This window comes from Aythya fuligula, chromosome 2 (genome assembly GCF_009819795.1).
Source record: "Aythya fuligula isolate bAytFul2 chromosome 2, bAytFul2.pri, whole genome shotgun sequence".
Lineage (NCBI taxonomy): Eukaryota > Metazoa > Chordata > Aves > Anseriformes > Anatidae > Aythya > Aythya fuligula.
In genome coordinates this window covers 64,304,355-64,329,419 of record NC_045560.1, presented here as the reverse complement: position 1 = coordinate 64,329,419, position 25,065 = coordinate 64,304,355, and the positions used below count along the sequence as shown (strand labels likewise).

General features: G+C 40.4%; 1 protein-coding gene across 6 annotated transcripts in view; it reads left to right on the top strand.

Moving 5' to 3' along the window:
- The window catches only part of PHACTR1 (phosphatase and actin regulator 1), a 306,420-nt gene that overhangs the window by 246,291 nt on the left and 35,064 nt on the right, over window positions 1-25,065 (top strand). For all 6 annotated transcript variants that reach the window (XM_032181577.1, XM_032181579.1, XM_032181581.1 and 3 more), the window contains 3 exons: window positions 28-358; window positions 6,191-6,393; window positions 8,692-8,848. In XM_032181577.1, the coding sequence (XP_032037468.1) occupies window positions 28-358; window positions 6,191-6,393; window positions 8,692-8,848 (691 nt within the window). The remainder of the gene's footprint in view (window positions 1-27; window positions 359-6,190; window positions 6,394-8,691; window positions 8,849-25,065) is intronic.

The window sequence follows — 25,065 nt, the reverse complement described above, 5'->3', positions numbered from 1 at the left end:
CCAGGGCCTCTCTTTCTTCTGTTCTAGATCCTGGCGCTCCTGTGAAACTGCCTTGTATGCCAGTTAAACTGTCACCTCCACTACCTCCAAAGAAAGTCATGATTTGCATGCCTTTAGGGGGGCCAGACCTCTCTCTCTCATCCTATTCCACACAGAAGAGCTCCCAGCAGCCTTTGAGTCAGCACCATCACACTGTCCTGCCATCCCAGTTAGCAGCTCACCAGCACCAGCTCCAGTACAGCAGCCACAGCCAGCACCTGCCTTCTGGGTCCAGCACATTGCCCATTCACCCTTCAGGTTGCCGGATGATAGAGGAACTGAACAAAACACTAGCCATGACCATGCAAAGGCTAGAAAGGTAATGGATCAACTTTTAAAATTACATGTTTACGTGCACTGTTTCCTCCTAGCCTCAGTGTCAATATCATCACCTATGCTTACAGTACTTGAATCAGGCCTCTTCTTTGGGGATCTAACACCTTCAGGGCAATCATTGCTGGAGAAACAGACATGGAAAAAGGTTTTTCAGGTTTGTTTGGCAGGTTTGTGGCAGAAGGGTAAAAAAGACCAAATTTTCTGAACCCTGTTGTTCTGTTTATGGAACTAGGTAATACTGCAAGTGGAAAAGAGGTTAATATGACATGTCTGGTTTGCAGTATATACTGCACTGTATAACTGCAGAGCTCCAGTTATGTGGAGGATTGCTAGAAAAAAAGAAAAGGAAGTATAAGATTCAGACATAGAGCAATAAAAGCAAGTGTGCCACTCAGTTGGAGTATCTGATTAGTATTAGCTCAAAGAAACCTATGAGGACTTCCTACAAGTCACTTACAGGGGTTTTAGTATACTATTTAATTTATTTCAATTAATTTAAATTAAATGATACATCTCATCCTAAAATAAGTATTTAACCCATTCCACAGCAGCTCCTTTCTTACCCATTTGCATCTGGAGGAAGGTTGTACATTTAATCAGAAGTGCTTTACCCACCTTGGGGCTGTTTTTCATTACTGTCACTTGTGAGCATCCCTGGATGCTGCTTCAAAGAATCTGAGTAAGTGAAGCATGTTGTGTAAATGCAAGCTGTCCTCATAGATTGTGAGATCAGCAAGCTTTGGAAAGTTTATTTCAACCTGTAGACAAAAATTGAGCAAGTCCCAGAATAGAGAAGGTATTCTCATAGAAAAATGACATTCAGCTTAGTACCAAGGGCAGTTTTTGTTCTAAAACCATCAGATCATCCTTCTGTTAGACAGGAAGCTAAAATGTTTGGTGTAGCAGACAAAATGCCTAATGACTTGACCCAATACCTCTTTGCAATAATGTTGCCTTCATTGTATTGCACAGTTAAAAAAGAGTTCTATTAGGGATGGCAGATTCTCTTTGCTGCCACTAAAAATAGTCAGGGGAACAGAGGCTGTCCCCCACTGTCAGTTTGTTTCGGTACCAGGATAGCAAGATCTCTGTGGCTATATGAAAGGAGCTAAGGTTTCTGCAGCCTGGGGGAATTCTCTGCTGAGGGAAGACTGTTAGGACTACCAGGGAAGTTTTTATTCCCATCAGTGAAAGGGCTGTAGCAGTAGGATTGAAAAGATCATTCACAATCCCCACGGTGTTTCCTGTGCCCAGTGATTACCTCTCCTATTGTCAGCAGGGCTGGTCAGATACATCTGCATCACCCCAAAGCTTGGTGCGCTGAGCAGAAAGGATAACTGGTGCCTCCCAAAGGCTCATTTGAGGGCAGCAACACTCATGTCATCCCCAGCGCAGGTCAGATGTTAACCTTACAGTCTGGTTCACACTGCCAGCAAAAGGCACTTTGTTGTCCAGAGCCCAGTGAGATCTCTCAGAGTATGACTTAACTATGTCATCTGTTGCCCCACAGCAATGAATGCTCCAATTTCTAGGTGTTTACCTCTACATCTACCTCTATATCAAGTTTACCTCTACAAGCATATTTAACCGATTTAAAGGTGATGTTGTTTCAACTATGAATTTGAAGCTGAAGCTGTGCTGCTTGTTGAAAACTGAATAAGGAAAAATTAATTTCCTAATATGATACAATTACATCACGTTGCAGAATAGAGTGAGAAAAGGTTGTGACACTGATATTTCATATTTAAAATGAAAATGAATCCTACTTCATGATATGGCAGACAGTTGATTTTTCATAGTCTTTTTTTAGTTGATTTCAATCATGAAATAAAGTATTGAGTACTTCAGTTATTCTCCTTGTCAAAGCAAATCAATAAAGTTTGAATAAAGTTTGAATTCACAAGAGATAACAGGTAATGACTGTTTCCTCTACTACCGCAATTATTGTTTTCATAGTATTTACAGGTAGAAGGGTTTGTGGAGCTGACATTTGCTTTTAAATTCTTAATCAGAAGATTAAGCTTGTACAAGAGTCTTGTACACTATCAAGCGTTGATTCAGCTATCAAGGCGTCAGTTTGTTTAATGTATATACTAAAGAGCTGTTAAGTGGTCATACATGTATCTTACTCTGTGCAGGAACTGAACCTGTGACAGAGTGGTGAAAAATCGTGGTATCCAAAAGACAGTTTGCGAGACCATTTCCTCTGGGACATACAATTCAGCTTCAGACAGTATATTTATGAAATAAAATGCATTAAGCATCCCTGCCAGTGTCTTGTAAATCTTATAAAATGTATTTGACTCAGAAAACGTTTCTCTTCCATAAAACTTGTCAAGAGAATTACTTCTTGTTTAAACTTTAGTATTGCCTAAGGATAGAAACATTTAATATTTGTAGCACTGCCTTCTTTCTGTCTGTCTCTCACATCTCTGTGTAGTATAAATATATATACAGTTGTTTGAAGTTATTTCTGATTTTTGTTTTAACTGATAAGTACAGAACGGTGTCCTGTGGATCTGAAAACATGCTGATAAAAATGTACCTCTTTATTCAAAAATCAAAGAGACTGGGATGACAGATGAGAAGCACGTGTTTTTTTTCCCACTAGATTTTTAGGCATTTTACTTTTTTCTGTTTAGATTTTGTGTGTCACATGAGTCACTTATACACTTAAATTCTGAGTTTTCATTAAAATATTTTCTTACTAGAAACATTGCAAGCTATAGCGGTGTAACTTGTTTTGCCATTCTGATCACATAAAGATGACACAACAGTAAGTGCAAGTGCTTGTACTAGTCAGCTATGAATTATTCAAATCTGTGTGTTAAGATACATTTATCTTCTTAAGGCAAGTACTTGCTTAGCTGTGGCTTTGTTCTCTAATTTTGTTATAAAACATGATGATTTAAAATAGACTGTTTGAAACAACAGTGTGTTTTTTGTAGAATAATGTTAAAAAGAAATTGTGGTGTAGACCACCTGACCATGTGGGGGTTGTTTTTGCTAATGACCCAAAGGAATTTATACACAATGGAAATATCTAGTGACCTCAGTTTGTCTTTCTTAAGTGTACTGCAATACTGCATGTATTTCATAAGTGCTTTGCTTATACCGCTGACTTAGTCAAAATGATGTGGAGAAGGCTGATTTCAATCAAGAAAAACACAAAACATCAGGAAAAATGAGGGGTCTAAAATAGAAAGTAGTATTAGCAAGAAAGTGGATGATTCAGAAAAATTACAATGGGATGAGAAACCTTCTGTTTCTAGAGAAGTAGGTCAAATAAAGATCTGGCGTGGTAATTTGTAAATCTTCTTGCTGTTACCTGCTTGGTAACCTAAATTGTTGAACCACTTTGATATCTGCTGCCCTATGTGCACACTCAAATAGATGAATCTGTAACCTACATACATTCTTCACATAACAGTGAAGCACCAAATGTTCCTGGGTGCTGAACTATTTTTTGCTCTTTCCATTTACATTTCCAGAAGGGACTTAGTGAACTTACTCTCTGTGTATATGGTGTTTTAAAAGTAGATGAATAATCCAGTGGTTATGTTCACCGTTGAAACTTTTTTTTTAACAGTGTTAACAGAATTTCACTGTATTTTAGTTTCTCTTGGGAATTTAATTCTAGGCTTCTGAATTTCCTGCCTTTCTTCTTAAAGGAGTTTTAAAAATAGGTTATGTAGAAAAAATATTTTTAAAATTAAGTTAATCAAATTAAAATTTTTGAAGTATATCTCTGCTTTATAAGTTAGTTTAAAGTTTTTAAGGACTGTAGTGCATTTGTGTGCTATTGGGAGAATTCAACTGATGCATTCTAAAACTACTGCTGAGATAAAAAGTTTTAGGTCAAGCTCATTGAAGTCTAGCACAAATTCACAAGCCAGTTTTTCATGAGCCTTCCATACTTTGTGTTACAAAACATAGGCTATCACTAAGAAAATAGAGTTCCTGTGTTCAAGGCATCCAATAAAGCTATGCATCTCATTATTGGTTAATCCCCAATAATAAATGTCGCAGTTAACAAAATGCTTTCTGGGAAGCTGAATGTGATGATTACAACATGGTATGGTTTGCTCACGGAATCTGAAACCTTTTATTCTCTTGAAACCTTTTATTCTCTTTAATCCCTAAGCTCATTGTGGCCAAGCATTATATACCCAGAAGTACATTTTTAAAAGTGTTTTTTCTGGGATGTTATCTGGCAGCCATTGGCATCTGGCAGTGCACATTAAATTTAGGATTGGAAGAAAGAGAAATATTTCAAGTCATCTCAGTAAAGAATCATTTAAAGAGAAAATGCAGTATTTTTTCAAGATGTGGAATGGCTCTGGTATTCTGAGTAGGCTAAAATATTTAAGGGAAGTGAGACTACTCAGCTCATAGTAACATCACACCCAAGTTTGCCCTACGTGTAGCTTGGCCAGCACATCTGGTTTCACACCTGTATTCCAGTGCAAAGTAAAATGAGAGTTTTACACAAAGAGTGTCCAACAGGCAAATGTTCCCCACCTTTTGTATATCTGTTGCCTCAGCTGAGATTTAGGAGGGAGAGCAGTTTCTGCTGACTGTGGAATAATTTTCAGAAGCCATCATTTTTGCCTGCCAGACTCTCATTTTAATTTTGTATTGGAAAAGCAACATGAGCTATCAGAATCACAGAACATCCTGAGTTGGAAGGGACCCACAAAGATCACTGAGTCCAACTTCTGGCTTCATACAGTACTACCTAAAAATCAAACCATATGTCTGAGAGCATTGTCCAAAGGCTTTTTGAACTCCAACAGGCTCAGTGCTGTGACCACCTCCCTGGGGAGCCAGTTTCCAGTGTCCAATCACTGTCTCAGTGAAGAAACTTTTCCTAACATCCATCCTGAACCTGCTATGATGCAGCTTCAGGCTATTCCCTCCTCATGTTCCCGTTTTACTACTTCTGTTGATACGTTCCTTGCTTAAGGGCTTTGAAATAACAACATAGGCAGAACTAAATGGAAGCAATACTAATGGCAGGTCTGACCACAGTAAGCTGCAGGAAATGATCAGATCACACTTTATGTGACAAAAGAAATGTGACTTTAGATAGCATTTCAGATTTATCTACAGCACCTAGCTGGAGTGAGCAGCAGGAACAGGAGAAGGGATGTTGTCACTGCAGCCCCCACATGTAACTGTGTCATTAGCAAACAGACCTCCCAGGATTTAGCTCCCTCCCTTGTTATTCTCACTACCTCCCAAAATCTGTTTTCTCTGAGCTCCATTTCACATGCTTGGTCCCCTCTGCTTCAGATAGTCACGCACTTGTCTTCCCTTCAAGCCAATCAACAAGTTGCAACTGTGCAGATCTTAGCTTTCTTCTGCCTGCATACAATCCTCCTCTAAAATCCATACCTTTCTTTCCTCCCACTCTCCTACTCCAGCTTTTGCATTCAGGAGAGGTATTTTCTCCTTACTGCCTCCATTCTGGTGGAGAGGTCGTACAGACACCAGATTGCTTGTTGCCCTGAGTAGCTGGTGCAATTCCCTCTAAGAGACTGTATGGTCGGCAGCTTTTTGGTTCTTAGTCCTGAGTTGCTAGTATTTCTGCCTGTATGCTGTCCTACATCTCCCTAACAAGTGTTGTCCCTTAAATCTAATGTGCATTCAGTTTTAAACCCAGTAGATGTCTTGCTGGTTACGAAGATCTTTCTGTCCTCATTTCTTCTAAAAAAGGCAGGAAAGACCATTACTAAAAATAGTGACAGAAGCAACACAGACTTGCACTGCACTGTTTCCTTTAGTTTATTTATTTGTTTTTCTTTCCCAACAGCTCTGGTTTACATACAGGTGATAGTGTTACAAAAACAGGACCTGGAGGCCTTCCAGACATGAGACAAGTGCCAACTGTTGTGATTGAATGCGATGACAATAAAGAAAATGTGCCTCATGAAACCAACTATGAAGATTCTTCCTGCCTCTACACAAGACAGGAGGAAGAGGAAGAGGAAGATGAGGATAACTCACTATTTACAAGTTAGACCCATTCCATTTTTTCTTTCTCATTTATTTATGTTTTCCTCTGAATTCTCAGTAACACAAAGGAAAAACAAGTGAATTTTCTTTCTTGACCATGGCTTTTGCATCTCTCAAGGCTTGACTACAGGGGGACGCTTGGCAAATTAATCCAAAATAATGAGTAATATGAATTTAAAGTGAATTCCCTGATCCACATGAATCTGTGTGTTGGGTAGCTCTCATGCAGAATTAAATGACCTTTTTTGTCTTATCTTAATTCTCTTCCAAATTGACTTTCAGATTAGTTTTCCCAAGTTTCTGTGGTATAGAGAAACCCTGCCTTTGACTTTAAGTCAAGATCATCTCAATAGGGTTACTTAAGGAGGATGAAATTAGCACCACAGAGAATCAGACTTTTGATGCAGAGAAAATATTAAATCATGTCAAAATCAGAATTTGGCACATACTTTATCCCAGTTTATATTGACCAAGGTTTACTAGAGTAAAGAATAGAGGAAATAGCCTTGACATTTCCATGCAGGAAAAAGTGAATAAAAAGTGGGAGAGGTTCATATTTTTCTTTTGAGTAGCTTACCTACTAGAAAGATGCCATGTGTTTAAAAAGCCTTTATTGTGCGATTTAGATTATGATGTTAGAGAGAATTGTGCAGATGAATTCAAATGAGATCAATATAAAGATGTGTTAATCAGTACAGGAATGCAGCATAGTTCTGCTTTCTACTCTGCTGCATTTTATTTTCCAAACACCCTGAGAATATAGATGGGAATAAGTTGGTTTGGATGGGAGTAAGTTTGTGTTTTGGTCCCAGAGTATTTTTTCTGTTCTGATTTCATTCTATATTTTTTAACCCATAATCATAGAATCATAGAATCATTAAGGTTGGAAAAGACCTCCATGATCATCTAGTCCAACCATCCCCCTACCACCAATATTACCCAGTACACCATGTCCCTAAGTACCATATCCAGCCTTTCCCTCTGAACTCCTGACTTGATCTAAAGGTATGGATTTGATTTGCTAAACAGTATTTTTACATGAGTGTAATTCCTTTTCAGGAGTCGTTTCTCGTTTGCATTGTTGTTACTCAAACTAGGAATCAGATTTGTATACCTCATGCTAATTGTCTCGAGAAGCACTATGGGCAGTTTGAACCCAGTTCTGTACTGGCTTACACTTTTTTCAGGTGCTTGTATCAGCACAAAATATATGTAAAATTGCTGTATTGTGTGTGATTTTATTCCAGCTTGATGTGGTCCACAGTAGTGGCAAAATGGGCTCAAATGTGAAGAGGTTAATTGATAGATGTATCACAACTACAGTCTAGAGAGTCCTGCAGCCCCTTCCTGACTTTTTTGGGAAAACCTATCCCCTCCCCTGGTGTTTGATCATAGGACTTTTTCATTAAGACAGGATACCTTACTTCATGCATGACAATAGCTTGTCATCCCATAGGCTGAGCTGAACTTTCAGGCAATTGAATTTCTTTTCTTCTGAAAACTGGGAGCAGTACAATCACACCGTTTCAAAAACACACACAAGTTTCTAAAACAGGCATATTTCATTATCTCAAAATTTTCCCTTACCCCACAAGTGAAATTAGAGTTTTGCTCTTGAACTAAGAAGCAAAACAGAACTGCATTATTTTGCGTTCTCCTGCCAAAGCCTTGTGGTCTGCTTGTGCCTCTTGACCCTGCTCAGTCTGTTTTGGGTGCAAGCCAAGGAAAGAAAGATTGACCCATGAAAGGCCACTGGTTTTCACACTGTCTTTGCCACTGTCACTTCCTGAGAAGCAGTGTCAACTAACATACATAAAGGTCTGTGCTGCTTATGATAGATTTTTGACTCTTTTTAATGCTAACTTGGCTATCTTGGAGTTACACAGCAAGAGAGAAGTAACTCTCTCTTTCTGTGCCATAGCCCTGCTGTCCTCACAGATTCTGAGGTTGTATTATTAATTCTATTGAGAATTTAGAAACACCATACTAGAGAAAGCTACAGATGCTACTAGCAATTACAAGGAAAAAAAAAAAAAAAAAAAAAAAAAAAACTTTCTTCACTCTTCTCCCTCTGTAAAACAATATTTTGATTCCTTTTTCCTTTACACCTACAAAATTCATCCTGTCTGTACTATGATGGAAATAATCTGAACACCAGAAGTTAATTGATGCTCCTTTTCCCACAGTCCATACCAGTGAGAACCTAGTATCCTCCCTTGCCTGGCACTTCTTTGCCTGCTGCATACTGTAATGAAATGATGACACCTCCTTTGGCAGAGCCTCTCCTCTCTCCCACAGGCTCTCTGGCAATGAAAGTCTGCAGGAAGGACTCTTTAGCAATCAAACTCAGCAACAGGCCTTCCAAGCGAGAGCTGGAGGAAAAGAACATCCTCCCCATGCAGACTGATGAGGAGAGACTCGAACTTAGGCAGCAGATTGGGACAAAGTTAACAAGGTAGGAGACAAATGTTTTTCTAGCTGTTGCTTTTCAAAATATGTGGTGGGACACAGCTTTCATCCTTACTCTGCAAACATTTGAGATCTGTTTGGTCACAACATTTAAGAGGAAAAGCCAAGGAGAAAAAAAGGCTCTAGGCATCATATCTACTTTCCTGTAACTTCCTATACAGGGTCCTATCCTGGCATATTTTATAGGATCTTTGGTTAAGTACCAGCACAAACTCTGTGGGTTTAGATGTTTTCAGTGCACTGTTGGGATAAGTTCAGCTTTGATAATATTTAGGACTGTAGCTTTTGGTGCCATTTGATAGGCTATTGGTTTGAACAGAGGACAGAGGAATAGCTTTCTCTCTTGACTGAGTCTCTGCTGAGTAGCTGAGTCTTTTTCTGATCCAGAATACTTCTGTCCTTCAGTACATGTTTTTGTTGTGTCAGACTTGAACAGATTTACTTTCATAGTCTCTTTCATCTTCATAACAGCATTTATTCACCAGCTGTTCTGTTTTTCTGTATTGCATGGCACATAGAGTGCTGGCCATTAAAGGAAGATTTCTATCAAGAAATAGTAAAGCAAGGTCAGGTAGGAATGTCGAAGGACCTCCTGTGCTCCAGCCATAATTTCTGCTGTCAGTTTAATGCTGTTATATTGTCAGCTCAGTGGTGTGAAGAGCTAGTGATTGCTATTAGTTGCTCTCTGGTGTGACTCTGAGAAAATCACAAAGAGACCAGTCAGTTTTTTTGTTGGCTTTTTTTGGGGGAGAGGCTCCTTTTCTTGCAGGGAAGTGAGTACACCGCTGCCATGTTGTACAGACAGGAAGAATAAAAGCTTCTGGTACCTCAGTCATGATTTTACCTACTTTTTTATGACCAGTCCCATCTATCTTCTCTTCAGAATAAAGTATCCACATTTTTCCAGCCCATCTTTGAAAGATTTCATTTGTGCTGAGTCATGCTTAGCCTTCTCCAAAACCTGTCTAATTCTTTAGTGCTCTTTTGAAGGGCCTCAGCAGTGATGACCAAAGTATACAAGTGGTGCTGCACTGTTGCAGGGTGCCACAACTGTTCAGTCCAGTCTTTGTTCAGCCTAATAACTCATTAATCTACAGCTGCACATAGAGCTGTAGAGCACAAAGAGCAGTGCGTGATAGCAAGGTCTCAGTCCTTGCCTTATATGATTAATTTTGAACCCTTTGAGATATGTGAGTTGAAATTTTTGTCTGTTAGTGTATCTTGATCTGCACTGCTTGACCTTGCAATGGCATTAAACAACATTTCCACTGTGCTGCCTATTTGCCTAAATTAGTAGGGTTTTTCAGAAATTTTACATCTCTGATTAAGGTAAATAGTGCCATTTGTGAACCTCAGCTCTGCACAGCTCACTGTACCCCAGGTGATTTTTATTGAGTATTTTATCTCCCACCATTCCAAAACATGCTTTTTCCCCACTAAAGAATGTTTCTTAAGCATGTGTCTTTTTAACAAGGGAAGCTAATTTTGGCAATACTCAGAATCCCTCTGATGTAAGCCCCATATTGTCACAACATCATTGTTTCCTCAAATGTATTTGTTCCTATTTTCTCTGCTCATTCACAGTATGAGGTACAATGCTTGATCTTTTCTTGTCCTGTAGGTAGGACTTAGGGGTAATCACAAATGTTTCAAATAGTTAAAACTGTGTATATTCAAACTTAAAAAATGGCTTAGCCACTGTTGCTTCATTTCCATATGTTACAAGTGTAATGTCACTGAAATTGGTAGAATTTCACAAGCCTTACCTAGAATAATACAGTTTCCAGTCTGACCTTTTAATTACAAGTATTTACTATTTAGTATTTCACCATTTTGAATAATCAATAAATATGAGAAGAAAACCATTTTCATCAGCTCTAGTATGCAAAAAGCCACAGGTATTTCAGCACCAAAAGGAGAGTGCATGTCTTACCAGTGCTTTGTATCTAAATGTGATGTATCCATGTATACAGGCTGACAAATATATAGAGGGAATATTTCAATTTGGACAATATTTTTGTACTGTCCAGACTTCGTTACTGAGTCTTTTGCCATTGTCACACAATGATGCAAATGACAAGCAAAATTAAAGTAGTGAAGCATTTATAGTCTTTAGAGAAGATGTGAGATGCCGACTATAATTGCAGTCGGCAATTTTGGATTTCAGAGAGATCTGTACTGTTCTACCAATGGCCTTCTATGGATTAAAATATCCAGCCAATGAAATCACATAATCTACTTATAGAAGTTAAAAAAAAAAAAAAAGGCAGAATAAAAACTTCAGCAAATAGTTATTGTTGTCTGCAATTGATCCAATAATTTTCAGCAAGTGGCTGATTGGGATACTTCCGTATTTATGCATAATCCTCACAATATTTCGTTTGGAAGAGCTCATTAGCTGCAACATTTGGCAGATCAGAATTTAGTACTATGAAGAGAATGTAATTTTTAAAGAAACTTATAGTCAGGCATATTGAGAGATTGACCATTTACATACTATGTGGGACCAAAATCATCCCAGGTGTATTTCCTCCAGTGCTATTAGCATTATAGCAGGAATCAATTTGGCTCAAAACTGTTTGTTCATGTCCTATTTAAAAGTAGTGTGGAGCTCCTGAATCTCCAGGTTATCACAGACAATTGTTATGACTTTATAATTGCATTTGCAGAATGCAATAGGAGAATAGTGTTCTGACTTACACCAGAGCAGTGGTAGGGATGAGGCTGCAGAGACTGTATCTTATGGCAGAATCTGGCCCACTACACACCTGAGTGTTAGCTCATCCATGAGACAGATCAGGACCTTTGTGGCCTACCAGAGTAACATTTCACACAAATGTAGTGCTTTACTGGTGTCTAACCTGTATCAAGGCTCAGCAAATGCAGACCCAAGTGAAAATGGATGTTACTGCCCAAGACCACAAAACATGCCCTGCATATGGTGGTGCCCAGACTGCTTCATGGCAGTCTTTACACAGCAATTGCAGCAACTAATTAGAAGACCATTTCCTCCAAGCAAGCCAGAATGGACTACTTCAAAGTGTGATAACTGCTCTGAAGCCAGGAGCAAAAATAGTGAATTACTATGCAGAACTTAAGCTTATAACCACATGTAACTTGGGGATAGTAAGTGGATGCTAGAGGCCATGTTCTTAGCTGCTAAAAACCATTATAACTCCATTAACTTCCATTCTGAAATGCAGACTTGTCTGCACTAAATAAATCTTTAAGTGGGTATGGTTTTCTTCTCTGCCTAGTGGGCTAATAACTCATTAATCTACAGCTGCCAAACTCCTCAGTTTTATCCCTTTGGTGCTTGCATAACTTCACAACTGCACAAATGCATGTAAGTGGCCATAAGCTAGAAAGAGGAAAACAGAACCCTGAATGTTAAGAAGCAGAGGGAAAAGATGAATTTCTGCCTTTCACTGGTCATTCTAGCTGTCTAACCTGAATTATACTGGTTGCCCAGTCATTCAGCTTAGAGCAGGAAAGAGGGACTGGATTTTGCTTTAGGTGGCTATCAGGGAGAGGACTAACATGTACTGGCATGATACTGCAGTACCCTGGTATGGAGATGGATGCTTCAGTCTCTGCACTTCTGTTTCCCCAAGGAATCATAATGGTGATCATAAGAAACCACACAGTCAATGTATTATTTAGTAAACACAAAAGCCCTTTAGAGAAAATCTATCTATATATTTATTTATAGCCATGCACTACAAGAGACTTTTCTGAGGATTTTGCACTACCTTGAAGTGGTAAGACCTCATTTCTTTGCACCTCTTTCACAAAGCCTCTCCCATACCTTGAGACAACTGTGGCTGATCTGCTATAAAAGAGGCTTTCTAAAGCACTTTTTTTTTTTTTTTTTGAGTCTCTTAAACCCCAACAGTAGCAAAGGGGCTCATTAGCAGTTAGATACAGAAGTACTGAAGCTGAGATTTGTCCACTGTGACTCTGTCCACTGCTTTTCAAGAATGCATGGCATTGTCCTTATCTGATTTCACTGAATTGCTTCCTTCTGGCTTTTCAAACCTCCTGGAACAGGATCATCTAATTGTACAAAAAAATCTGATAATCCAGAATTATACGCATCACTTTCCCTAACAGTTAGAATCAATGGTAAGGGAACTGGTTGCTTCTTGATAGTCACAGTATCTTAGCAGTGTCATGTCTGCATCATCAGCACACTCCTGCCCACCTCAGGGCAGAGGACAGGCTGGCTGCAAGTCACAAGGCAGGGGAGATGCATAAAGGCTGTCGATAGGCAAGCAGTGTGTGTGTCAGGGGACTGCTGCCCATCATTGGCAGATGCCACAGGCAATCCAGTAAGATTTCACAGTCTGTGTTGTGCTGCTGCAAAGAGTTGTCAGTTGTAGGAGTCATATTTAACCATGCCCAGTGTGGAAGCAAAGAGAGATGAAGTAGGGAAGCAGCTGTCTGCACATTAACTAACAAAAATAATTAAATTAGAAGCAAATAAACAAGCAAGAGTCTTGCAAGAGTCTTGAAATTTGCAGACATTACCTCTTGCTTCTCTTATGACTTTGAGTGAGGGACATCTGAGTCCTGTGAGTGTGTGTATATGTTCCACTGTCTTTAAAGCAGTGCGTCAGTAGCAAGCTTCTCTGCCAGATATACAGTAGTGCCCTGTTGTTTACTGTATAGTCCTAGATTTATGCACTCTGTAATGCATGATGGGGTGCTGTCCCTACAACAGTGAGTGGAAAATCTTGATCTGAATCAATGTAAATAATACATTGCAAGTATTGCAAGAAAAAGGATAGGAAGAAGGAAAATGAATCAGAGACACTATGCATGCACATGACTGTAAATATGTACACATGAGATATGGACATACACACCTGCCAGATGTCTTACTAGCCCCATTGATGCTTTGGAAATGGTTCAGAGATGTCTGTGATTTGGAAATGTAACATGACAAGTCATACATCTCATTATGGAATGGCAAGTTTGACAGATGATGGTCATCTACTATCTCAATCAGAAAGGTAATCTACTCTCCACATTTCCCAATCAATACTATATCTTTCTCAGTTGTGCTGAAAAATGCTGCCTAGAAATAGAGAACCTGACATGAAGTGAACTTGGTGAATTGCCACAGATATAAACAATTGCCTTTGAGTTTAGAATGTCATGTGTCTGCTGTAAGGTTTTTGCATATGTCCACATCAGGTGCCAGTTAGCTGTGTGTCCCTCTGTGTGTGGGTAAGTATGCAGGAGAAAGAGCATACAAGTATTTGTAAACAGTAGAAGAGACGTACACTAGAGAGTAGAAAAATTGGACAATATGGGAGAAGGATAGCATTTGCAGAGTCACCATGAAGTTGGCAGAGTTATTACCAGTGTTAAGGATGAGTCAGTCTGCAGGGTTTTCCAGTTGTTGCTTAGGTAGATGGATCACTTTCAAGGCTTTTCTCCAAAAGTTGCTTCCACCTTAAACATAATGCCTGTGGAAGACAGTCCAGTAGTTTTGGCCAGTTGTACTTTTCAGGTGGACAAGCCCAAATCAAGAGCAGCATGATGAGAGGAGATGTTATCATCATTGTATTGATGAACGTTCTCTTTCAGGAGGGTTGCTAGAACACTGTCCAAAATAATAAATTTGACTAACGTTCCAGTTCACTAAATCAAGTGTTTACTTTCACCTGTGAAACAGGCTTGGATCTGTTGATTGCACCCATCACTTGACAGCTTGCTGTCACTGTCCCTGTCCCAGCCATTTGTCAGGTGCTATTAGGCAGAGCAGGACTTCCCTCTCTGCCCTCTCTTCCTGAGTCTGTGCTAGTATGGCTGACCATCCAGCCGCCTGGCTGATTTTTTGGCTGTTTGCCTCCAGGTTCCCATTTCTCACATCAACAGGTCTTTTATTTCAGGCCAAGAAAAAACAAAGAACACATCTGAACTTTATGAGAGCAAGCAGACCACATCTTGCCATGTGGAGGAAGCACTGAGAATGGCAGAGGCCCACTGCCGTGGCCAGGTACAGGCCACTTGGTAGTGCCATAGTCATGGCTCCCCAGGATGCTGGTCTGTGAGGTACATGCCCTGCAAATGTACAGCGGTTCCTTCAGAAGCTTGAGGGGACCAAACAATCCAGAGATCATTTTTTACTCACTAAAATATTCTGCTGTGAAGAGAGGCAGCTTTTTGAAACAATTAATTATTTAAACTGTGTTGCAGTGCCAATGAGGGGAGGTTTTGTTCAGCCAGAGGATGGCAACAAGATGACCCCTGACAAGCATGGCTGGATCTTCTAATACCCATTCATCCAGCACCGTGGAGAGCATTTTGTTCCCTCCTCATTTCAGAGTAATTTAGGGATAGAAAGAGTGGACAGACAGTAGGATTAGGCTTTACTCACAGTCCTTATTTTGTTGGGTAACATGAAATAATTTCTTCGTAATTGTCTCTGATGTCTGCAATTCTCATGGTTATTGTTAGCTTTCGCTAATGAGAGAAAAACAAGTGCCTAAAGCAAGAGCTCATCTATAACCCCTAACAGCAGAATGCATGTGTGTGGTCCTTGCATCTTTACACATTGAGTGCTGGGTATAAATCACACAGAAAATGGAATTGTGGTAAACAAGCTCATCTAAATCCTGGATTAGAAGGGAGGATCCAACAGTGCTAGATTCATGAATGGGGGTGACCGAAAAAAGCCACAGAGGGCCGAGCCTAGGTTTTAGCTGTGATGATAGCTAGGGGAAAATGGCAGTTTTGTTCCCTTCATTTGTGAGGAAGCTGTACTTCTGTGAGAAACCCCAAGAGAGTTTTCTAAATTGCCCTTGGCATCAAGAGGAAGGCAGCAAAAGCAGGCGACAAATTGAAACCAAGTTATCATTACACATCTGGGCTCAACTGCCAGGAACAAACACTCTAAGCAGAACAGATCTTGGTCTCATGCAGAGGTATAGATGAGATGGACTCTCAAGGCCCTCGTCAGCCCTGTTTTCTGTGATTGATATGCTGGCAAGCTCTGTTGCTCTGAAAGGAAGGGTGGCATTGTAGTTAAAATGCTCAGGGAAGGCTGCATCTTGCACAGGCTTTTTGACCTAAGGCAAGAGACTGAAAGATATACACATGCATATGTTTATAAATATATTTAATGTATGCTGGAGTCTCCAAATGTACATATATATACCTATGAATTTTTTTTTGGAAACAAATCTACCAGTTCACGAACTCTCATTGACAGCAAACTGTGTGCTTTCAAAAAAACCACCCAGCTATCAGGATCTCTTTAGACATCTAATGCTGTGTTTCAGTAGAACAAGGATTCTCGTTTCTGAACATGATTTGGTCTTGTCTCTTAATGTCAGGAATTTTCATAGATATCATCATTGTCCATCACAGAAAAGCACAACTCTAACATCACAAATGATTCTATTACTATTGTTTTGATTTATGAGTTCAAACCACTAACAATATGTATTTGATTCATCTATGTAATTTTTGGTTAAGATTTGCTATGGCAAAAGGTCAGCGGAGCAATCCTGGAAGGGGGAACTAATGGTGCCACCAGAGAACATATTGCCCCTACATGCTCCCTTGCTTTTGGGATGAACAGTGTCCTTGACCCATGATCTGAATTGGCCCTGTCAGTGTGACCTCTCCTCTGTTGCAGCTCCAACTCAGAATGGGATGAATCCATGCCACCACCAGTGTTGCTCATCCAGAGTCAGCAAATGTTTTGCTATGCAGAAAATCAAAGCTTTGCACAGTGGATGCAGTTTTGCTGGCTGCAGACTGACCTTGTGCAGATGGGTCTCTCCATGTTAGAAGGTGGGGCTCCAAATGTGCACATACAATTTATTGCTGCTACAGAGGAAGAGACACTCTATGCTGAGGAGGGTAATGTTCTTAATGGTAGACAAGAGGCAGCAGGAAGCAGTGTTTGAGGGCAAAGTCTCCCCAGAGGCACCCAGGTGGCTACTGATGAAAAGGAAAATGTTGGCTCTGTATCAAAAGTTCCAATTTCAATCAGAGGTGTTGCCAGTCCAGGAAGACATTTGTTATTCCATGGATCTCTCACTACTCCCATTGCTTGCTTTCATGGAAGCAGTACAAATCATTCTGCTTTTTCATTGCAGCAACTGTTTCTCCCATCTTTTCTTTGCACAAGCCAAACCAGAATATATTATAGAGTTAGAATTTCCCCTTCATACTTCCTGTCCTCTTCAGCCCCCTAATTCTTTCTGCATTCTGTATTTGAGGTTTAACTTATTCTGTCAACACAGCCTAGACAAATATATTTAGTCTAACTTAGTTTCCTTTGCAGTTTCAATGGGGTGCGGTATCCTTCATTTCATGTCCTGAATTGATAGTGGTGTTGCTTTTAGTTGTCAATTCACTGTCAGCTTTTACCTCAGAGGAAGCCATGTTTCTCTGCTGAGCAAAATAATTCATGGTGATATATAGTGTATGTATAATATAATGAGTGCTTGTGGCAGTAACAAGGAAATAACTTGGGTCACTAATAGAAATGGTCTTTTATTTCTGCAGTAGTCAAGAGGCTATGTGAAGTCTACAGGGTGCTCTCTTTTGACAAGTATGACAAATATTAACAAAAACAGGTGAAACACAAATAGGGAAGTAGTTTCAAGATGTTATATTCTGGCTTTAAAAGAAGAAAAAGGTGTTTTTTTTTCTTTTGCTGTTTAATGCTGACAAATTTAGGGCAGCTCCATTAAGAACCAGCTCATAAATTTCCACCTTGAAAAAAATAACCATAAATCTTCACATTTGGTGCCTGCTGATTGCAGGGAGTTAATTACAAGAAAAAACAGTTGTTCAGATTGGATGACCTTGTAATTTCCGTAAAGGGAACAAACTAGATGGCAGTACAAATAGATAAAAGAAGCAGACTGGCAGGAATAAACTTCACTTCATAGACTGGTGATTGTAAAATGGAGAAATTGCTTTTTGATCAAAATACCTAACCTCTTGCAGAATTTACAGTTTGCATTTTCCCCTCTATTATGGCCTATTTGGCAACACATGCAGGGATTAACAGAGGTCATCACAATAAAGGACTCAGACATAGAAAGTCATTTTTTTATCCTGACTCCAGTCTTTTATAAGCTTTTGAATATATATGTGTTCATATATCTGTGCCATGACTACTACTGTGAGCACAAGCAGGACAACTGGAGAAGTAACTATCTAACTTGTGCACAGGAATTTTATATGCAGGTTATTGTATGTGAATAAAAAACTTGAGTCCTGTAGTAAATAGGGTTTCATATATATTTGTTTTATATGGGATTAGATGTCTCTTGGACGAATGTACCAGTACAAAGAAAGCAAATATATTTATCATTACACCTGATAGAAGGTTTGAACTTTGCATGCTTTTCCTGATACATAAAATTAACACAAGGATCAGTTGGAGATGAAGACACTTCTTTGCATACATGTGGAAAAGTTACAATTGGTATTCTAGAGGAAAGTGCGGATGAGAATTATGCTCATGTTAAAGTGCACTGGGATTCATAACCACTGTGCAGACTATATGTGGAAATTAAACTCCTTTATCCTCAGTCTTGACCGTGTAAAATTACTATTTATGTTAATAACATTAACGAAGAGGAAGTATTCTCATGTGCAGTAGACCACATCAATGTATTTCTAAGTATGTAGCCTGCAATACTCATTGCTTGTCTTTCTGATGAAATTTGCAAACCATGTAACTGCAAGGAAAGCATGGGGTAAATTCAGCCACACGTTTTTTTACTGACATCCCTGAATTCAGGAGTCAACAGCACTGATGGCTAATAAGTAACAATAAAATATGCATTCAATAAACTGTACTTGCTAAATGAGCAAGCATTTGTAATGTCGGGCTGGATGATTTATCCTATAGAACATCTGATTTTTCAGCACGCTGGAAAAGTCCTTACAATTTCCTTTGTTGCACTAATCACAGAATCACAGAATATTAGGGATTGGAAGGGACCTTGAAAGATCGTCTAGTCAAAGCCCCCTGCTGGAGCAGGAACATCTATATCATATCACACAGAAACATATCCAGGCAGGTTTTGAAAGTCTCCAGAGAAGGAGACTCCACAACCCCCCTGGGCAGCCTGTTCCAGTGTTCTGTCACCCTCACTGTAAAAAGGTTTTGCCTCGTGTTTAAGCGGAACATCCTATGTTCCAGCTTACACCCATTGCCCCTTGTACTATTATTGGGTGTCACCAAGAAGAGCCTGGCTCCGTCCTCCTGACAGTCGCCCTTTACATATTTATAAATGTTAATAAGATCACCTTTCAGTCTCCTCTTCTCCAAGCTAAAGAGACCCAGCTCCCTCAGCCTTTCCTCATAAGGGAGATGCTCCACTCCCTTAATCATCCTTGATCCTATTCAAGACAGAGATTGTCTTTCTGCCTTCCTGCAATCAACTGCCTTTGATTTAAAAGCAAGACTTGCAAGCAGCAGACCCTGACCTCAAATAGCAGGGGTTATGAAGACAGCAGCACTTGTGCAGGGCCGGGGGCTGCTGCTGCTAGTGAGGCCACAGAGGCAGCACTTTTGGGGATCTTGGTCATCTGGTGGGGTTGCAAATGGCAGCTCAGTTGTATCCAGGCCCTGTTGGGGAGCATCCAGACTGTTGCAAAATGGAATTAAATGCTATCCTCAAAAGGTTCTTGCAGAAGCTGCAGGGAAAGGTTCCTGGCCATTTGCCATGAAGGTCTTTTTGTCACTCCATCAGTTTGCTTGGAGTCAGGTTTACAGCTAGGCCAAACATACCACAGCTTCACATCAGTCTCAAGGTGGGGAGCAATTTCCCTGATGGGAATTTGGTGCCTTCTTGATTATTCTCATCAGGGCATCCTCTGGCTGCAACCAAAACCTCCTTTTCCCCTTTTAGAGGAAGGAATGGCTGATGTCCCAGGGCCAAAATGGCCACAGAGACTCCCTCCCTCCCTCCCTCCTTCCCTTTCCAGTTCCTGTTCCTTTCCACTCTCCGTTAACACTTTACTCTATTCGGTAGCCTTATTTTCTGAGATAGAGACATGGATATTGACAAGTACCATAGAGTTATGTGACACTCCACCATCCACTTCATCTTCCCCTGCAGACTAAAAGATAGTGTAATATGCTACTGCAGTTAGAACAACTGCTAACATTTTACACTGCATTGTTTAATTCCAGTGAGTTAAGGTTTCCATCATGTTTTCTAATGAAAAAAGCTCTGCAGCAGTTCAAAGGTCTAGTTTTTGCCTCCACTGTGTGTGGCATATTTTTGGGAGGTACTTTTATTCCTTTTTTTCTTAATGATTCTTCTCTTCCAAGTCTTTATTCTTTCATACTTCTTCTTGTATTTCAGTAGTGCTAATAAATCCACCCCCACCCCCTGGTTCAAAGGTAATATACAGTACTAGGCCTTGAAGGATTCTAGAGCAGATATAAAGAGAGTGATGGGGAAATGCAAGGCACCAGTGGAGAAATGATAGTCATAACAGCTCACTTGTCTCAGATTCCTCCCAGATTGTTGTGAACGTGAAATTTGGTTGTGCCTGAGATTTGGTCCACCCACCAGCCCTTCATTGTACCTTGCCTTTTTCTGAGCTCTGTTCCCTTGTCACTAGACATGTCACATTTTAACAATTAGGGCCAAAGTTAAAACTTTCAAGAGAAAACAATATTGCTTTGCTATTCAGTGTAAAAGTGTATCTGAAAGGATCAATTTGACCCAGCAGTACTAAGGATTTAGTATCATCTTGTTTTCTTTAACAATTCTTTTTAATGGTAATCATACAATTATAGGATCTGGAGATTCTAATGGAAATCATACAACTTTAGGATCCTGGGAGGAGGGCAAAAAGCCAGATCACAACACTGGACTTCAGGAGAGCAGACTTTGGTCTCTTTAAAGGTCTGCTTGGTAGACCACCATGGGAGAAGGCCCTGGAGAGAAGAGGAGCCCAAGAAAGCTGGTTAATATTCAGGGATGAACTCCTTGAAGTTCAAGAATGATCTGCTCCTAAAAGCAGGTAGTCAAGCAAAAGTGCCAGGAAGCCTGTATTGATGAAAAAGGAGCTCCTGGCCAAACTCAAATGCAAAAAGGAAGCATACGGAAGGCAGAAGCAGGGAGAGGTAACCTGAGAGGAATACAGAGGCACTGTCCAAGCATGCAGTTATGAAGATAGGAAGGTTTAAGCACAAATGGAAATATTTGTTGTCAGGGCTGTCAAAGGCAACAAGAGGGCTCCTATTCACACTTACACAGGTGGCAAAGAAAAACTAGGGCACTCTGCTGAATGAAGCAGGGGACCTGGTGACACAGCACATGGAAAAGGCTGAGGTACTGAATGCCTTCTCTGCATGTCTTTACTAGCAAGGCTGACCTTCAGGAGTTCCAGGTTCCAGGGACAGAAAATCTGTAGCAAGGAAGATGTATGCTTGGTGGAAGAGGATCAATTCAGGGAATACTTAAGCAAACTGGACATGTGTAAGTCTTTGATGGGGTGCTCTTACAAGTGCTGAGGGAGCTGGCTGATGGCATTCCAAGGCTACTATCAAAAATCTTTGAACAATCATAGTGACTGAGAGAAGTGTCCAAAGACTGGAGGAAAGTAAACATCACTCCAATCTCTAGGGCAAGAATGAGAACTCAGGCACCTGAAGGCCAGCCAACCAGACCTCTGTCTCTGGAAAAGTGATAGAGTAGCTAATCCTGAAAGCCTTTTCCAGGCAAATGGAGGACAAGAAAGTCATCAGGAGTAAGCAACATGGCTTCACCAAGGGGAAGTTATGCTTGACAAATTTGATAAACTCATGTGATGAACTGATTGACCTGGTAGACAAGGGGAGAGCAGTGGGAATTGTCTACCTGAACTTGAGTAAGGCTTTTGACATTGTCTCCCATAAGATCCTCCTAGAGAAATTGTTGAAATACGAGCTGGATGAGCAGACAGTAAAATGCATTGAAAGCTGTCTGAATGGCCAAGCTCAAAGGGTGGTGATCAGTGCCATGAAGTCTAGTTGAAGGCCAATTACCAGCAGTGTATCCCAGGGCTCCGTACTGGGTCCAGTGCTGTTAAACGTCTTCATTATTGATCTGGATGATGGAGCAGAGAGTTTGCCAATAACACAAAACTGGGAGCAGTAGCAGCTATTGCATAGGGTCATGCCACTGTTCAGTGGGACCTGAACTAGCTGGAGAAATTGTCTGACAGGAAACGCATGAAGTTCAACTAGGAGAAGTACCGAGTCCTGTACCTGGGGAAGAACAGCTCCTGCACCAGAACATGCTGGGGGACATCCAGCTAGAAAGCAGTTTGGCAGAAAAAGACCTGGGGGTCCTGGTGAACAAATTGAACATAAGTCAGCAATGTGTCCTTGTGTCCAGAATGCCAATAGTATACTGGGCTGCATTAGGAGGAGTTACCAGCAGGTCAATTAGATGATCCTTGCCCTCTACTCAGCACTGGCAAGATCACAGCTGTAGTACTGTGCCCAGTTCTGGGCTCACAGTAAAAGAGAGACATGGAGCTACTGGAGAGAGTCCAGCATAGGACCACAAAGATGTTTAAGAGATTGGGGCATCTCACATATGTGGAGAGGCTGAGAGAAGCAGGCCAGTTTAGCCTAGAGAAGAGGGGGCCTAAAGAGGAATCTTTTCAATGCATGTAAATGCCTGAATGGAGAGTGCAAAGAGGAAGGAGCCATGCCTCTTCTCAGTGGTGCCCAGTGACAGGACAAGAGGCAACAGTCACAAATTGAAACACAGGAGGTACTGTCTAAACATCAGGAACACTTTCTTACTGTGAGACTGAGCACAGCCACAGGTTTCCAAAGCTTGTTGTGTAGACGTCTCCTTGAAGGTATTCAAAAATCATCTGGGCATGGCCCCAAGCAACCTGTTCTGGACAGCCCTGCTTGAGCAGGCCCTTCCAACCTCAACCATTCAGTGACTGGCATCAGAGAGAGTTTACCAAGTAGTTTGAGAGTTAGCACCATCTTTGACTTTGAAGTACACAATGGTGTTGGGTGATTTTTGTAGGTCTTTGGCAGTGCAAAGCAGCCAAGTTCTGTCTCAGCCCCTCCAAATCCTGCCTACCTCCCATTCACTCTAAGGTTCTGTGAATGTATCTCGTAAAGCTATTCCAATACAATTCCTGACTTTTTTTTTCTGCTTTGTGTTACTTCATAATGACAATCCCGACAGACAATTTAGCTGGGTCACAAATTCTGGTAAATGTCTTAGTATGACATCTAGGCCATAAAAGTTTCTAGCTTACTTCAGTAATATTGGGTTAGCCCTTAAGACCATAATTTTCATGCTCTGCTCTGTGGAAAAAATTACTAGGACTCAGTTTCTAAACAAGAACATCTCACGGACACATTGTATTCATCCAACTTCTCTTAACAAACATTTCTCTCAGCCCTGCATTTCCCTATGCCCTTATAAAAAAAAAAAAAAAAAAAAAAAAAAAAAAAAAAAAAAGACCTAGAGTCCCAGTTTCACTTCCAAGGGCTTGTTTTCTTTGTATCTTTCTAATCTTTCTATAGCTCTTTTCTCCTTTTATGTCTATCCAAAGCAGAACTTTAAGACAAAAAGGTAACTGTAACTGGCCTTCCAAACTTTCTCTGGATACATGCAGAGACAAGAGAATTTATTATTTATTTTCTGTCTCTGTTTGGGAAACTGGAAGTTTGCTGCTTTCAGGAATTTCCCAGACAGCCTGCAGTAGTACTGTCTGGTATTTATACAACAGCAATGATCTCCAATAGTGTAGAGTAAAGCAATGTTGTAATGTATCTAGTAAGAAACAGGATGAAATAATGTATTTGATGCACATTTTGCTAACAACACTGCTCAAACCAGTACGAAAAGCTGACAGTATAGTATTTGTGAGACATTTTTCCCCACTTTCTTAGCAGCTGGTGTTCATTATTTGGGCTCAGCAGAGCACCACTGCTGTCAAGCAGGAGCAAAATTGTTATCAGCACTAGATAATCTCCAGTCATATGAGTGGGTTTAACACCCAATTAACTATAAGGTACAAACGTGAATTCAGTATGTCTGTAAAGCACAAAGCAAATCCACATGGCTGTGGTGAGTGGGGGCTGGAATGAAGGATGAGAAAGTGCATCCTGTGGCTCAATGCCAATGCATGAGAGGTTGCACATTTTAAACTAATGATGAAGTTGAGCAAAACTAGGAAGCAGGCACTGTGTCTGTTTGCCCAGATCGTCCTAGGCAGTGTGTTTTGATACTAATCTGCAGCTTCTCATAGAAGTAGGTGGGTGCAGTTTCCAGTTTTACCCACACTTCGTGTATCACTGATAAATGTTCAGAAGGGATTTTGTCAGGGTGACTGTGCCCATTCTGTTTGCTACCTCTCTCAAAATTCCCTCCCCTTGACTTCACCGCAGTTGGATATGCAGGAAACAACATAGTATCACAAAAACAGGGCACATAAGTCTAGGACAGTTATATCGGTCCTGGTATCTCTAGGCATCTGAGTGGGCCCTGCAAGGAAATCCAGGCATGGCCTATGGCATGTCAGCAACCACGAACAAGCATACTTCACTTGTCTTGCACACAAAGCATTTTTAAATAATAACTCTCTTCAGCCCCTCTGCCTGAACACTAGCTAAATAAGCTATTCAGACTAGTAAGGAGCTCAAAAAACAGTCACTGATTTAAGACAGGATCAGGTCTCTCTCATATTTTGTATTTCGTTTCTTTCTCTTTGTTCAGCAACAGCTCTAGGAAAAAAAAAAAAAAAAAAAAAAAAAAAAAACACCAAGAAGGCTACTCCTCTCCTCCCAGCAGCTAGACTGATAGTGAAGCAGGTTTTACTTTGTCAGGAGGAGCTGCATAATATGCAGGCAAGAATACATGTACCTGATATTAGTTGGAAACTAACACTGGAGAAACTTCAGTAGGCATTAAACTGAGCCCTCAAAGCTTCAGGGAAAAATTGCAAAAAGCTGATGTCATACTAAACATAAAAAGACAAAAAGACTGCAGCCTATTTGGCATATCACATATGCCCCTCTGGAAGTGTTTTGGTTCATGGGTTTGATTCTGTTTATTTTGAAGTAAAGAGTATCTGCCTGGAAATGGGATCTTTGCTACTTTGGAGATAATTGATTCCTGCTGCTAATTCCTTACATGATGTAATAAGCCTCTTTGTAACTTTCCATTTGTTTCACTATGGAAG